The 15,619-nt window shown below is 45.2% G+C and overlaps 1 protein-coding gene across 1 annotated transcript in view; it reads left to right on the top strand.

The window, feature by feature from the left end:
* The first annotated feature begins 4,897 nt into the window (after positions 1-4,897).
* The window catches only part of SPRED2 (sprouty related EVH1 domain containing 2), an 84,210-nt gene continuing 73,488 nt past the window's right edge, over positions 4,898-15,619 (top strand). Inside the window, exon 1 of the mRNA XM_060784337.2 lies at positions 4,898-5,365. Within this exon, the coding sequence (XP_060640320.2) occupies positions 5,316-5,365 (50 nt within the window). The 5' untranslated portion in view covers positions 4,898-5,315. The remainder of the gene's footprint in view (positions 5,366-15,619) is intronic.

The following is a 15,619-nucleotide window of genomic DNA, read 5'->3' as shown; positions in this document are numbered from 1 at the left end:
AGGTAGGTTTTCCTTCTATGATGTAGTTTTATGATGCATTCATTGTCAAAGTGATAAACTTGCCCAAGTGCAAATGTGTGTCTGGTAAAGTACAATCTTCTTGGAGGACTAACACAGGCATTGCAGGCAAAGTCAGGGATAGAGTGGGGGATTATCTGGGTTTTTAAGTTGCTTTTTCAGAACTCAAAAAGAAAATCAAATTTTGTAGGAGACAGGGCAGACAAAAACCTGGATATTTTCTAGCATATTTTCCCTTTCTCCACCCAGAAAAGCTTTGCCTTCAAATATAACCTCTAAATCAAAGGCTTTTTTACACCATATAGCTGCTGGCTGTGATTAGAAACAAAGGGAGTAAAAGGAAGTTTCCAAGCCTTAAATAAAGCATTACACAAAAGGCAAATCTACTTCCTGCTCTTTTCAGCAACCTAGATGCCAGTGTTAAGTGAGAGTATTTTTAAGATACTAATGGCAGCTGGATTCATGTAAAAAAACCCATTCTTCTAAATGAATTCAATAAGAAGGGCTGGCGAGCATATATAGCCCTCCAGATGTTGCCCTAACACCAACCTAGCTAGTTTCCTGAGAAGTGAGTAGAGCTGAGTGAGAACTATTTCATTGGTTGCCACTAAACGTCCTGAACCCAGAAATGACATACAAAGCAACAGATCTGAAGCAATGGCTTTGCAGTGCTATTGTAATAAAACCATGCTGGGAAATCATTTGTGTATGTCAAAAGCAATCACTCTTATTAGATCATCAGCTTCATCATACTCTGCAAACTCATGTGCCATGTTTGCCATTCACACGAGAAGACATTGCCACTAAATCCTATGGAGCCGATCACTACTGGCACCACTGTACATCCATGTGAGGTTTTGGAGAATTGCCCAATAAGTATTATGTAATAGTGTTTCAAATACACATGTTGTGTATTTGAAACACATAGCCATCATGATTTATTACCCCACATAGGATTCTTCTTTCTTATTTGAGGAAGCCATAAACAAGCCCTCTAAAAATAAAAAAGAACTGCAAACAGAGGGCCGATCCACACAGCCAAATATCCCAGAATATCAAGGCAAAAAAGTCCCACAGTATCTGTTTTGAACTAGGTTATTTGTGTCCACACTCGGATAATGTGGGATTTTCTGCCTTGATAGTCTGGGATATAGGGCTGTGTGGATGGGCCCTGGGATAACCTGGAATCAGATCCTGGGATATAAGGACTGTTTGAAAGGGCCCCCAGATAACCAGGTTCAAAGCAGATATTGTGGGATTTTCTGCCTTGATATTCTGGTTATTGGGCTGTTTTGCGCTGGATTGTATGGCAGTGTGTGTAAACTCAGATAGTTAGGCGATCCCTTGTTGTCCGAGTAGGATAGTCCTCCAGGATCAGTTTGTGGTGGGTCCGTAGGTGACTGTAGAGCACTTTATTGATTTGCATCTTCTCCCGCAGTGAGGGCATTGGTTTCCAGATGGAAGGCAGTTCCGGTCGGGTTTGGCTTGATGCGCCTTCCTCTTGACATGTTTCTCTCTTTTGCCCTCCATTCATGCCTCTTCAAATTCTACAGCACTGCTGGTCACAGCTGACCTCCAGCTGGAGCGCTCAAGGGCCAGAGCTTCCCAGTTCGCAGTGCGTATTGTCAGAGTTTTTAAGGTTGGCTTTGATCCCATCTTTAAATCTCTTTTTCTGTCTACCAACAAACTCAGATAATCCAGTTGAAAGCAGATCATGTGGGTGATTGGTTTTGAAAATCTGGATTACATGGTAGTGTACAAGGGGGGCAAGGGCCCTTCCACACATCAATATAACCCAGAATATCAAGGCAGAAAATCCCACAATATCTGCTTTGACTGGGTTATGTGAGCCCACACTGCCATATATCCCAGTTCAAAGTACAGGGTGTGACAGCATAACTTCCTTTTTTTAAATGCGTGCCATTCAGTCTGCTGAAGACGCAGTGGAGCGCTAGTGGTCTCGTTCGAGAGGCGGGAGTATAAAGTTTTGTCCTGACACAGTTCAGTCGCCATCATGCGTTGGAACAGTGAGGAGCGTGCTTTTGCCGTTGAGGCCTACTTTTTGAGCGGATTTGGAGTGGCCGGCCCGCCCTCCAGATTTGGCCCCTTGTGATTTTTTTTCTATGGGGTTTTTGAAATCCCGTGTTTATGTGAACTGTCCAAGGACCCAACAAGATTTGAAGATCAACATCCAGGAAGAAATTGCCAACGTAACGCCTGCTATGCTGGCAAGAGTCATGACAAACGCCAGAAATCGGTTTACTCAGTGTATGGAGAATGGGGGCGTCACCTACCTAATTTGATCTACGTAAAACAAAACTTTAGGTATGTGCCTACATTATAAAAAAAAAATTAAAATCTGATTCATACAATGGGAATTAAATTTTGAAAAAAGGAAGTTATGCTGCCTCACCCTGTAGATACTGTGGGATTTTCTGCCTTGATATTCTGTTATATGGCTGTATGGAAGGGCCCTGAGTCCACACTGCCATATATCCCAGTTCAAAGCATATACCAGGGGTCCTTAAACTTTTTAAACAGAGGGCCAGGTCACAGTCCCTCAAACTGTTGGAGGGCCGGATTATAATTTGAAACAAAAACATGAACACTGCACATATCTTATTTGTAGCGCAAAAGACATTTAAAAACAATACAATAATTAAATGAAGAACAATTTTAACAAATATAAACCTATTTGTATTTCAATGAGAAGTATGGACCTACTTTTGGCTGATGAGATAGAATTGTTGTTGTTGTTGTTATGTGCTTTCAAGTCATTTCAGATTTAAGTTGACCCTGAGCGAGGGCCGGGTAAATGACCTTGGAGGGCCGCATCCGGCCCAGGGGACCTTAGTTAGAGGACCCCTGGCATATACTATGGGAATTTCTGCCTTGATATTCTGTGTTATATGGCTGTATGGAAGGGCCCTGAGTCCACACTGCCATACATCCCAGTTCAAAGCAGATACTGTGGGATTTTCTGCCACATATCCCAGTTCAAAGCAAATACTCTGCAGGTACAACTGTACCAGGAGCTCTAATTTTGTTTGCTTTGCATTGAATGTTTGTTGTAGTCCTAAGTTTCAGGGACTCTGCAGATAGGTGGCTTCTTTTTGGCTGCAATCATAGGGCAAGCCACCTGTCAATTATAGTTAGGTTCCCTGGTCCCGCCCCCTTTTGGGGTTTTTTGAGGGAATAGGAGCCTTTTTGGTTCAGTCCACACAGAGAAGCCTTTCATACAGGACATAAAACCAAGAGCTCTTGCAGAAAGCTTCGTCTTCTACGGCTTGGCCAGGGAGATATACAGCCTTACAGCTCCTTTGCTGAGGGAATCTGGTCCCACAGCACTTCAGCCAACCATCACTGAAACCTGAACTCCTCCTTTTTTCCTTGGAGGTCTATAAAGCTCTGTTTGGTAAGGGTCACTCGCGGAAGCCAGAAGCAGTTGGTACCAGGTGTAGGGGCTCCGTGCCAACAGAGGCAAAGACAGACTGCCCAATTAGAAATTAAGGATTTCCCCATTTGTTAAAATACGGTTTATGAAGATAGTGCCTGTTCCCAGTGGACAAGATTGAGAGAGAGCCAATAGACTATTAAGAAAGCCTTAAAGTTCCTGTTTGATTTCAATCATAAAGAACTTTGTTAAACCTTTGAGCAATCTAAAGACTCTGTTTAAGGAAATCCAAAGGCCTTTAATCTGAGGCAGCCCCAGCATCCCATTGGGCACATAAGCACTTTACCAGAACCAATGATTGCTGCACATCGCACATCGCACTTGCCCCAGAAGCCTTATATACACCTCCTGTCACATCAGCACTTTTAATTCTTGTACCCATTACTCTGGCCCGGCCCAGTTTTATTGTGTTTTAGTGTATTGTGCCTGTTGTTCATTTTGCTTTATTCTGTTTTTAATTGTTTGATTTGCTTAGATTGTATTGTTATGTTGTGTGTTGAGGCCTCGGCCTGCGTAAGCCGCATCGAATCCTTTGGGAGATGCTAGCGGGGTACAAATAAAGTTTAATAATAATAATGTCCTGTCTACAGTCTTATGCACAGGCCCAGCGTGCGACAGCACAGATACTGTGGGATTTTTTGCCTTGATATTGTGTTATATGGTTGTACGGAAGGGCCCTGAGTCCACATTGCCATATATCCCAGTTGAAAACATATACTATGGGATTTTCTGCCTTGATATTCTGTGTTATATGGCTGTATGGAAAGGCCCTGAGTCCACACTGCCATATATCCCAGTTCAAAGCAAATAATGTGGGATTTTCTGCCTTGATATCCACACTGCCATACATCTCAGTTCAAAGCAGATACTGTGGGATTTTCTGCCTTGATATTCTGTTATATGGCTGTATGGAAGGGCCCTTAGTCTACACTACCATATATCCCAGTTCAAAGCAGATACTGTGGAATTTTTTGTCTTGGTATTCTGTGTTATATGGCTGTATGGAAGGGCCCTGAGTCCACACTTCCATATAACCCAGTTCAAAACAGATCACGTGGGACTTTATACAGCTGTGTAAAGGGGGCCTGAGAACCCCTTCGAGTGTGTGGGGGAAGCGCTTCTCCCTCCCTCCCTGTAAGCCCCGCCCAAAAGCTGCCTCCTCCTCCTCTTTGGCCCTGGAAGTGAGACTTCAGGGCAGCAGAAAACATTGCAAACTCCAGGCGGCGACTGTGGAGGAGGGCGGCGCGCGCGCGCGCGCGTGTGTGCCACTCTCCGAGAGCTCAATGTATCGCCCGGGGCCATGGAGATCCCAGCCAGCGCGCGACGAGGAGGGGGGCGTGGCTTAGAGAGAGAGAGAGAGAGAGAAAGGGGGCGGGGCGCCCAGGAAGCGCGAGAGAGGGGGGGCGAAAGGAGGAGGCACCTTGGCCAAACCATCTTGAGCCCCGCGAGGAAGGGAGGGAGGGAAGGAGAGAGGCTCCTCGCCTGGCTCTGTTGGAGGGGGGAGGCTCACGAAAGCAGCTGGGCTGTTCACATCACGTCATCGCTTCCGCCCCGCTTCCTCCTCCTCCTCCTCAAGAGTGCTGGCGCTGAAGAATCCAACATGGAGTAAAGGCAGCGATGGGGCTCGGAGGGGGCCGCCGGCTGCTCCTCTTCTTGGGCCCGCGCTGCTTCCCCGCGCGCTGAGCCTCACGCGGGCAACGCTCTCTCTCCCCCCCTCCCTCCCCTTTTCGCACGCGCACCCCCTCTTTCTCCCCCTCCCCCCTCCTCCTCCTCTCCTCTCTCTCTCTCCTTCCGCGCAATGTGAGGCTCGGGAGAAGAAAATGCGGGCCGCCCGCAGCGGGGGATGAGCCTCTTCCAGGAGGAGAAAATGACCGAAGACACCCACCCGGACGAGTAAGTGAAATGAGGAGGCGGGAAACAACATCTGGAAGGGGAGGGGGGAGGGGGAAAGGAGTGGGGGAAAGGGCTCGCGACGCCCCCCCCCCTCGCGCGCCCGTCCTTGATTGAGCTCTGCGTCTCCATTGCGCGCGCGCGACCTGAGGGCTTCTTCTGCCCGCGAGGCCTAAAGGGAGGGGGAGGGGGGAAGAGGCAAGTTGCAAGCCTCTTCTCCTCAGGTTTTGGGATAGGTGGGTGGGGGTAAACACACACACACACACGCCCCCTTGCCCTCACATCCGCCATTTCTTTCTTCTTCCCTCCCTCCCTCAACCCCCGTCTTCTGCTTTTTTCTTTCTTTCTTGAATCAGCCTCATTTGCATACCACATTTCCATTCATAAAAAAAACAACAAGACTCGAGCTCTCTCTGGCCAGGAGAGGCCGCGAGGGCCGCAGGAGTTCGCGCGCGGGCTGCCTCGCGCTCCCTTCCCTGGAGGGGGGGGGAGGAGGGGAGAGAAGAGGAAGGAAGGAAGGAGGGGCCACGCGCCCAAACTTTCCTCTCAAGTCAGCCCTGCGGCGCGGAAAGGAGGCCCAGGAGCCTGTGTTGTTTGGGCTCTCTCTTGTCTGAGTTGCAGGCCTCTCTCCGCGCTCTCTCTCGTTGGCGGGGAAAGGTGGCTGCGTCGGGATGGCCGCCAGTCTCTCTCTCTCTCTCCTCGTTCATAAGAATTCCGCCCGTGCGGCGGCGACTCAGGCAGCTTCCCGTTATTGTCACGTGACACTGACATTCATAAATCCGGTAACCTTCAGCCTGCTGCCTCCATTCACTGACTTACTCGGTGGCTGGCTGGCTGTCGCCGCCCTTTTCCGTTCCTGAACAGTCCCAGGCTCACGAAGAAGAAGAAGCAGCAGCAGCGTGTGTTTCTGAGGGTCCTTCCGCATAGCCATATAACCCAGAATATCAAGGCAGAAAACCCCACAATATCTACTTTGAACTAGGTTAACTGAGGGCCCTTCCACACAGCCATATAACCCAGAGTATCAAGGCAGAAAACCCCACAATATCTACTTTGAACTGGGTTATCTGAGGGCCCTTCCACACAGCCATATAACCCAGAAGATCAAGGCAGAAAATCCCACAATATCTACTATGAATCAAGGCAGAAAATCCCACAATATCTACTTTGAACTGGGTTATCCGAGGGCCCTTCCACACAGCCATATAACCCAGAAGATCAAGGCAGAAAATCCCACAATATCTACTATGAATCAAGGCAGAAAATCCCACAATATCTACTTTGAACTGGGTTATCCGAGGGCCCTTCCACACAGCCATATAACCCAGAAGATCAAGGCAGAAAATCCCACAATATCTACTATGAATCAAGGCAGAAAATCCCACAATATCTACTTTGAACTGGGTTATCCGAGGGCCCTTCCACACAGCCATATAACCCAGAAGATCAAGGCAGAAAATCCCACAATATCTACTATGAATCAAGGCAGAAAATCCCATAATATCCACTTTGAACTGGGTTATCTGAGGGCCCTTCCACACAGCCATATAACCCAGAAGATCAAGGCAGAAAATCCCACAATATCTACTATGAATCAAGGCAGAAAATCCCATAATATCTACTTTGAACTGGGTTATCCGAGGGCCCTTCCACACAGCCATATAACCCAGACTATCAAGGCAGAAAATCCCACAATATCTACTATGAATCAAGGCAGAAAATCCCACAATACCTGCTTTGAACTGGGTTAGCTGAGGGCCCTTCCACAGAGCCATATAACTCAGAAGATCAAGGCAGAAAATCCCACAATATCTACTTTGAATCAAGGCAGAAAATCCCACAATATCTACTTTGAACTGGGTTGTCTGAGGGCCCTTCCACACAGCCATATAACCCAGAATATCAAGGCAGAAAAGACCCCGGAGTCTGGTGGAAGCTCCTTCCTTGGAAACTTAAACCATCTGTCAGGGGTATTTTGATGTCCTTTTCCTGCTGGCAGGGGGTTGGACTAGATGGCCCATGTCGCCTCTTCCAGCTCTTATTATTCTATGAAAGCAGATATTGTTGGTTATCTGCCTTGATATTATGGGTTATATGGCATTGTGGAAGGGCACTGGATTATCTGCCAGTGTAGACACATACCATAGAGTTGGAAGAGATCACATGGGCCATCTAGTCCAACCCCCTGGCACGCAGGAAAAAAACAATCAAAGCACCCCTGACAGATGGCCATCCAGCCATATAATCCAAATAATGTGTTCTGAAATGGGCTTTATAGGGCAGTGTAGATCCAGCCTGAGTTGAGAGTGTTGGGAGGCCACAAGGCCGGGTCAGGAGTTGGGCTTCCTCAGCGGAGCTTATTCCAGGCCTTTCCAACCTAGAAATGGGAAGTGACTGCTGTTTTCCTACTACTACTCTTGCCTCAGTGTGATCTGAGACATCTATGCAAAGGATTTTGACTGGTGCCCATTCCACTGTCTGAAAATGGAGAAAGGACAGCAAGTAATTCTTCTCAAAATACCTTGGGCCAGGAATGGATAAGCTTCATCCTCCCAGGTGTTTTGGACTTGAGCTCCCAGAAATCCCAGCCAGTTTACTGGCTGTTAGGAATTGTGGGAATAGAAGACCAAAACACTTGGAGGGATGAAGTTTGCACATGTTTGCCTTAGGTGAATTGTGCCTGAGCATGAGAGAGTCCATAATATTCAAAACGCGTTTGCTGCACCTGCAAGAAATTGAGACCATCAGTTGCCAGGGCTAGATGTTAATTGACTGCGACATCAGCCATTGATGAGGGGTGATAGGAGTTGCTGCCCCCTCAGCAAGTTGTCTTTTGGGTTTTTGTAGGTTTTTTCGGGCTATATGGCCATGTTCTAGAGGCATTTTTCTCCTGACGTTTCGCCTGCATCTATGGCAAGCATCCTCAGAGGTAGTGAGGTGCCCCTGAGCCCGGAAAAACCTACAACAACCCAGTGATTCCGGCCATGAAAGCCTTCGACAAGTTATCTTTTTCTGAATCTAAACAAGGTGGTCATTGAGCACTGTCATTGAGCACTGTCATTCCGAATAAAAACAAGGTGGTCATTGAGCACTGTAAGTACCTTCTGTGCAACAACAGCAACATCTGTGCCAAAAAAAGGAAAGGTAGCTGCCTTTGTCCTGCTTGCTCTGTATAGTTGTGCCGTGCTATGATTCAAAGTGGCCCTCACCTCTATTCCAATCATTGAAGTCCGGTGAGAAGTTGGTAACCCACTAGAGTAGCATTTTAACAGCCACAGAGGTGAGAGATGGCTAGAAATTGAGTATTCTCAGTCGGTGGCCTTTCAAGTGTTTTAGATTTTAGCTACCATTCCTGAACATTGGACAAATTATCCTGGGCTTCTGTGAGTTGGAGGGCCTATGCACCACTGGGCCAGAATGCTCATTTTTGTGCTAGATTTTCTGATTCTTGAAAGATTTGGCAGTTTCTTGTTACAGGGATAAATTGAAAAGTACCCCTAGGGACACAATATGCCAGAGTCCTTTACTGAATATTTGAAACACCTAGAAGCACCCTGCTGTGAGACCAGCCTCAGCTAGACAGTTGCTCAGCTCTTTTTATTGCAGATGCTTTTGTTAGAAGGATAAAAATATTATAAAGAGCAATCCAGCCTTTTCCACTTGGAGTAGTTGCCATTCCCGTTTAGAAGCAGGAGGATTGAAGACAGGGTATTTGTCAGCTAAGCAACCCTTTAAAAACATCTGTTAACACCATAGAAGGGAGGACTCACTTGGCCTCCTAGATGTTTGTTGCTTGACAACAAGTTCCTGCAGTCATAAGCCGCACAGTGAAGAAGACTGGGAGGGACAGACCAAAACCATCTGGAAGGTCACATACAGCAGTTCCTCAAAATCTGCCATTTAATAGCACTATATAGCACGATTTTTGTTTCTGGGTTATAAATGTCATTTCTTAATTGGTTCTATCATAAAACATGGAAACAGTTTATTAAACTTCAAAAGCTTAAAGTTAAACTGCAGCACATTTTGCTATCATTTTTCAATGAATATATCATCAAGTCTCAGGCAGTTCAGCATAGTTTGTAGCAGCCACAAAAAAAAGTTTCTGAAGTAATACAACAACTACTTTCAAAGTAAATACCACACAAGTAAACAGGAAATAACACTTTATACCCAGGAACATTTTTTTTTCAATTTTTGCTACATTGTGTAATACGGGACAGCCATCTGCTTTTTTGGGGTGTCCCTGGTAAGTCTTAGGAGCAGACCCCCACAGATCCAGAGAGCCCCACTGAATTTCGCACAGCTGCTACATAACATGCAGTCGTGAAAATAGCTCTTTCTACTCCTAGACCTGGTAGACGATTACTGGTTCTAAATTGGGATGACAGCCTTTCAGTAAAATACTGTGTGAATATTTTTTCTATGATAGATGCCACACATTCTTTTTTAAATCAAATTTATTCGTAGTATTCACAAATTTAGTAGTTTCTATTAGGTTTGAAATCTTACTGCAGTGGGATATTATTTAATATTATGGCGTTTGATGTTTGCCTGTAAACCCCCCCCCCCCCCCCCAATTTATTTGAAAAATCATTTCTCAAACCTTTTGTCTGGAAAAATAGGAACTGGTTTCCAAAATGCTTTGGGAGTTGCAGTATATTCCATGTCAGGCTACTTGGCATAATGAAAGAAGAAATGTATTAGTACAGCTAGAGACTCTTTTCTTAATTACGTTTTGATGTTCAGTATTATCAGTATTATTGCTGATAATAGTTTAAATACCATTGCCCAGTTGGACATCTGACTTTAACATTTGTTACTGGATTCTGCCTGCTTAAATTCGAACCTAGGTAATTTCCTGTGTCCTGTTACATTAATCAACAAAGGAGTAAGCAAAACTGTTCTCTTTGGTGCGTTATGTTAACCAATGTTGAATGGGAATTAAAGCCTTAAGTCTTTAACATACAGCCTTCTGTTACCAATATATCACGTAAATACAGCAGAGTAGGAAAAACTAGGTTTTCATATTATTTTAATATAGTTGCTTATTGAATTAATTGATTGCTGTTAGCCTTATATTTCCTATCCTGTTTAAAAACAGTTTGTTTAGAAAATGTGCTAGTGACAGTTTTCAAAAGTAAATAATAATATGAAGATTTCTAGCCTTAATGGGTTTCCCAGATATGAAAATCTTTTGCATCTTCATGTAAATGCTTAGGATGGAATATAACATGTGTTGTAGTGTTACTGTATCATTGGTGATACAATCAGCTGGGATGGCTTAACACTATACAATGTGTCATAAAGCTCAGAATAATTACAGTTATGGAAATCCCTGGAGGCAACAAAGGTTGAGCATCCCTTATCCAGAATTCCAAAATCTAACACTGTCCACAGGAGTGGCTGGGATAGTGACACCTTTGCTTTTTGATGCTTCAATGAATACAAATCCTGTCTCATGTCCTACAGTACCTGCAAGCTACCTAAATTACCTGCAGGTTATGTGTATATAGTGCATATAGAAACAAATGAATGCCATCTTTGGACTTGGATCCCCACCTCTCAGACATGTCATTATGTGCACACAAGGTGGAGCGAGTTCAACCAGGAATGGCCCCACCTCTCCAGTTTCATTTTGATAGCTTTTTTGGTGTAGGCATTTCAATGAACATAAATGCAACAGTTAAGTATTTTGCTGTTATGTAAATATAACTGAATAAATTTTAGGACCTTATTAATAATTAGCTGCATTTATTAACCCTTTCAGTTAAATTCCCTGTCTCTTGAAGTAAATCCCATTGGATTGGCTGTTAAATATGTATGAGATTACACATTTTCTTAAATAATAAGGGACTGTAAGGGTGTCAGAGAGGCATCCTTAGGAAGATACTGGTTAATTGCTTCTCTGAACATTTGCCTCATTTATTTATGTATTTATTTATTTGCTGTTGTGTGCCTTCTCTCTAAGTAACTATCGTTAAGGTTTTGATTTATGACAACTTTAAGGTGAATACATCACAAGATTTTGTTGGCAAGATTTGGTCAGAGAAGATTTGCCATTGCGTTTCTCTGAGTCCCTTTTGCAAAGTTTCTTGCTCTCAGCTCAGAATGAGACATCCAGCCATGACATCAATGGTGAGGGGGTAGAGTAGGGAACATTTGTGCCATGGTGGCCTTGAGGAGAAAGACCATCTCCTCACCACTGATCTCATGCATGGTAGAACTGGGGAGTGGATGGTAGTCTTAAGGAATAAGAGCAGGGGAAGGCAGTCCCAATCTGAATTTGGGCAGGGAAATGTGTTTTCATCAATACAGTGTCAATCTGGTATATTATGAGCAGGTGTGGTACTTAAATGAGAAATCTAGGGCACATTTCTTCCTGAACTGATCAGTTTGCAAATGTGGGACTCTACTAAATCTCTGAGACTTCTTCAATAAAAGATGCAGAGAAGAGAGGAACTCATTTGGGAGATTAAACAAATAGCAGTGATTTTTTTTCAAAGTGTCCAAAGGAACAGCGGGGACCACTGAAAGCTTATTAGTAGACCTTCAGGAAGATGATCTACAATGCTGGAGAAACATCCTTTAAATAACTAGTTGATGTTCATTTAACTGCTTAGAAGAAGAGTTGTGGTTCATTTTGTATGTAGTCTTGTCAGCTCTTGGCATAAATTGTGTGTGAACCCTAGAACACTTTTTGGAACCTTCTAACTTTGGTCATCAAATTGATATGGAACAGGCTCCCTAAAAATGACAAGGGAAGACTAAATGCTGAGGCCACATGCGTAATGCTTTGGAGTTTAGTCAGCCCTTCAGATTCACTGCGGCTTGGAGTGTGCGAAATGTGAGGAAAAAATGAAATAAATAAATAAAAAGCTTTTAGAAATCAGAAATAATACTTTTCTAGAAATCTTTAGGTCCTCCTGCACAGCTCAACTGTCATTTTCTGCTAAGAGACCTAGGGATTCCTAGAGAAGTGTTCTCTCCAGGAATATTTAGATCCTCCACTGTAATTCCAGAGAGAATTTACCATAGAGTTGCACTGGAGCACCTAAAGATTCCTCAAGAACATTTTAATGAAATCTGTGAGTAAATCCACAAATATGGAGGGCCGAGGATACAGCCTTTTCTTTGGAAGTTCAGCCTGCTTCTCTTATCCCTTCCAGCAGTCTACTGCTAGCATTCAACAGATGTATATGGAGTACTTCTTTCACACTTTTAATGAGTACATGTGGTTTTTAGCTGGCCATTAATTTTGTATTTTTATTAATATGTTTGCAATGCCTTCCCTTTCTGATGATGAAAGTAATATTGTGGGAGGATAGGGATTGCCACCTTGTGATAAGTTGCCATTTATAAAATGGAAATGGCAGTTTCGGTTCAGTAGAGTACAAAGTTCAATGGGAGTGTGTTAAGGTTGTTAACTAGTTTTAGTTTGTGTGCTTATGCTACTTCTGATTTGTCTGATATGCACATCCTCAGTGACTTTTGTGAAAAGGTCAGTTGTTCAGTAGCATGTTGTTTTTTTTAACTGGTAATGTTGAGTTATACAATGGCTGAGAATCATGAACAAAGCCACAGATGTAAGATTTCTGTTTGTGACAAGTAGGTTCTTGCTCAAAGGGATTTCCTGTTTGATGTGAAAGCGGTATGAAAGATCAAGAGGATTTAGAGCAGTGGTTCTCAGTCTGGGGTCCCCAGATGTTTTTGGCCTTCAAATGTCAGAAATCCTAACCGCTGGTAAACTGGCTGGGATTTCTGGGAGTTGTAGGCCAAAAACATCTGGGGACCCCAGGTTGAGAACAAATGATTTAGAGAATCTAGTTTGGTGGCTGAAATTCGTCTTAAAACTGGATGAGAGACCACTCAAGAACCATATCTATGCCTCTTGGAGCTTTTTGGAAGAAGAAAAAGAGCAGGTTGTATGTGTAACAAGGAAATATCCAGGGTTAGGAGTAAAAATTGCATCCCCTCCCCTCCCCAAATGCAAGATACTCCAAGACTTCTCTGAGAGAGTTTACTTACTTGTTTTGGCAATAGATTTTGCACATTTCTGAACAGTACTGGAAAGTGTTGTCATTGTTGCATGAACTATTAAAAGTAGTAACATTTGGGTGTCTTTTGTGCTTTTCTGAGTAGTCAGGTTCATTTATTGTCCTTGGTTTGTGTTTATGTGTATTTATTTAGAGGATTTCTATACCGGCCTTCTCAACCTCGACGAGGGACTCAGGTCGGTTTACAAAACATATCAAATACAATCAGATAAAACAGATAAAACAGCAAATATAACTCATTACATATTAAAATCGTATAACTCCGTACAATAAAATCATCATTACATCATCACAGTTTCCTACGCCAAATCGTCAATCCAGTCATGGTCATAATCATATTCATAGTCGCAGTTCATCATAATCCATCACAGGGAAGGTTCCAGGTTCAGTCTTTGAATGCCGCATCCCAGAGCCATGTTTTTAACGATTTCCTGAACGTCAGGAGGGAGGGGGCAGATCTAACCTCTAATGGGAGGGAGTTCCAAAGCCGGGGAGCCACCACCGAGAAGGCCCTGTCTCTCGTCCCCACCAACCGTGATTGTGAGGGTGGTGGGACCGAGAGCAGGGCCCCCCCGGAAGATCTTAGTAGCCTTGATGGCTCATAGGGGAGAATCCGTTCGGACAGGTAAACTGGGCCAGAGCCGTTTAGGGCTTTATAGGTCAACACCAGCACTTTGAATTGTGCCCGGAAGCTGATCGGCAGCCAGTGGAGCTGGCGTAACAGAGGAGTCGTGTGGTCTCTGTACCCTGCTCCTGTTAACAATCTGGCTGCCGCACGTTGGACTGATTGAAGCTTCCGGGCAGTCTTCAGAGGCAACCCCACGTAGAGAGCGTTGCAGTAGTCTAAACGGGATGTAACCAGAGCGTGGACTACCGTGGCCAAGTCAGACTTCCCAAGGTACGGGCGCAGCTGGCGCACGAGTTTTAGTTGTGCAAAAGCTCCCCTGACCACCGCCGAGACCTGGGGTTCCAGGCTCAGCGAAGAGTCCAGGGTCACTCCCAAGCTGCGAACCTGCGCCTTCAGGGGGAGTGTAACCCCGTCCAGCACAGGCTGTAACCCTATACCCTGTTCGGCCTTTCGACTGACCAGGAGTACCTCTGTCTTGTCTGGATTTAGTTTCAATCTGTTGTCCCTCATCCAGTCCGTTACAGCGGCCAAGCACCGGTTCAGGACTTCAACAGCCTCCTTAGTAGCAGGTGGAAAGGAGTGACAGAGTTGGACATCATCTGCGTACAGGTGACACCGTACCCCGAAACTCCGGATGATCTCTCCCAACGGCTTCATGTATATGTTGAATAACATAGGGGACAGTACAGACCCCTGCGGGACCCCACAGTACAATGGCCGCGGAGTCGAGCAGGTGTCCCCTAATGACACCATCTGGGAACGCCCCTCGAGAAAGGACTGGAGCCACTGCAGAGCAGTACCCCCAAGGCCCATTCCCGCGAGACGTCCCAGAAGGATACCGTGATCGACGGTATCGAAGGCCGAAGAGAGGTCCAGCAGAACCAACAGGGACACACTCCCCCTGTCCAGTTCCCTGCGCAGATCATCCACTAAGGCGACCAAGGCCGTCTCCGTACCATGCCCCGGCCTAAAACCAGACTGTGCAGGATCTAGATAATCCGTGTCTACCAGGAACTCCTGGAGTTGCGAGGCCACCACACGTTCCAGGACTTTGCCCAAATAGGGGAGATTGGATACTGGCCGATAGTTGACGAATTGAGTGGGGTCCAGTGATGGTTTTTTCAACAGCGGTTTTATAGCAGCTTGTTTTAAGCTGGCTGGAATGATGCCTTCCCGAAGGGAGGCATTAACCACCACCTTTACCCACTCTGCCAAACCCCCTCTGGCTTCCTTTACCAGCCAGGATGGGCAGGGGTCTAGGATGCATGTGGTTGGCCTCGCTTCCCCAAGAATCCTGTCGACATCCTCGAGTTGAACAGATTGAAACGAATCCATCAAAATTGGACAAGCAGGTGCTCGTGTTACATCCTCAGAGACTGCCGTTAATATGGTGTCAAAGCCCGAACGGATCAAAGCGACTTTGTCCGTAAAGTACTGAGCAAAAGCTTCACAGCGCGCTGCCGAATCGTCAGGAGACCCACTCGAGGTGGGATTCAACAACCCTCTGACTACTCGAAACAGCTCTGCCGGACGGTTCTTTGCGGACGCAATATTGGCTGAATAGAAAGACTT

The sequence above is a fragment of the Anolis sagrei genome, chromosome 1 (genome assembly GCF_037176765.1).
Source record: "Anolis sagrei isolate rAnoSag1 chromosome 1, rAnoSag1.mat, whole genome shotgun sequence".
Taxonomy (NCBI): domain Eukaryota; kingdom Metazoa; phylum Chordata; class Lepidosauria; order Squamata; family Dactyloidae; genus Anolis; species Anolis sagrei.
The sequence above is the reverse complement of the archived record's forward strand: the minus strand, read 5'-3'. Positions and strand labels throughout refer to the sequence as shown.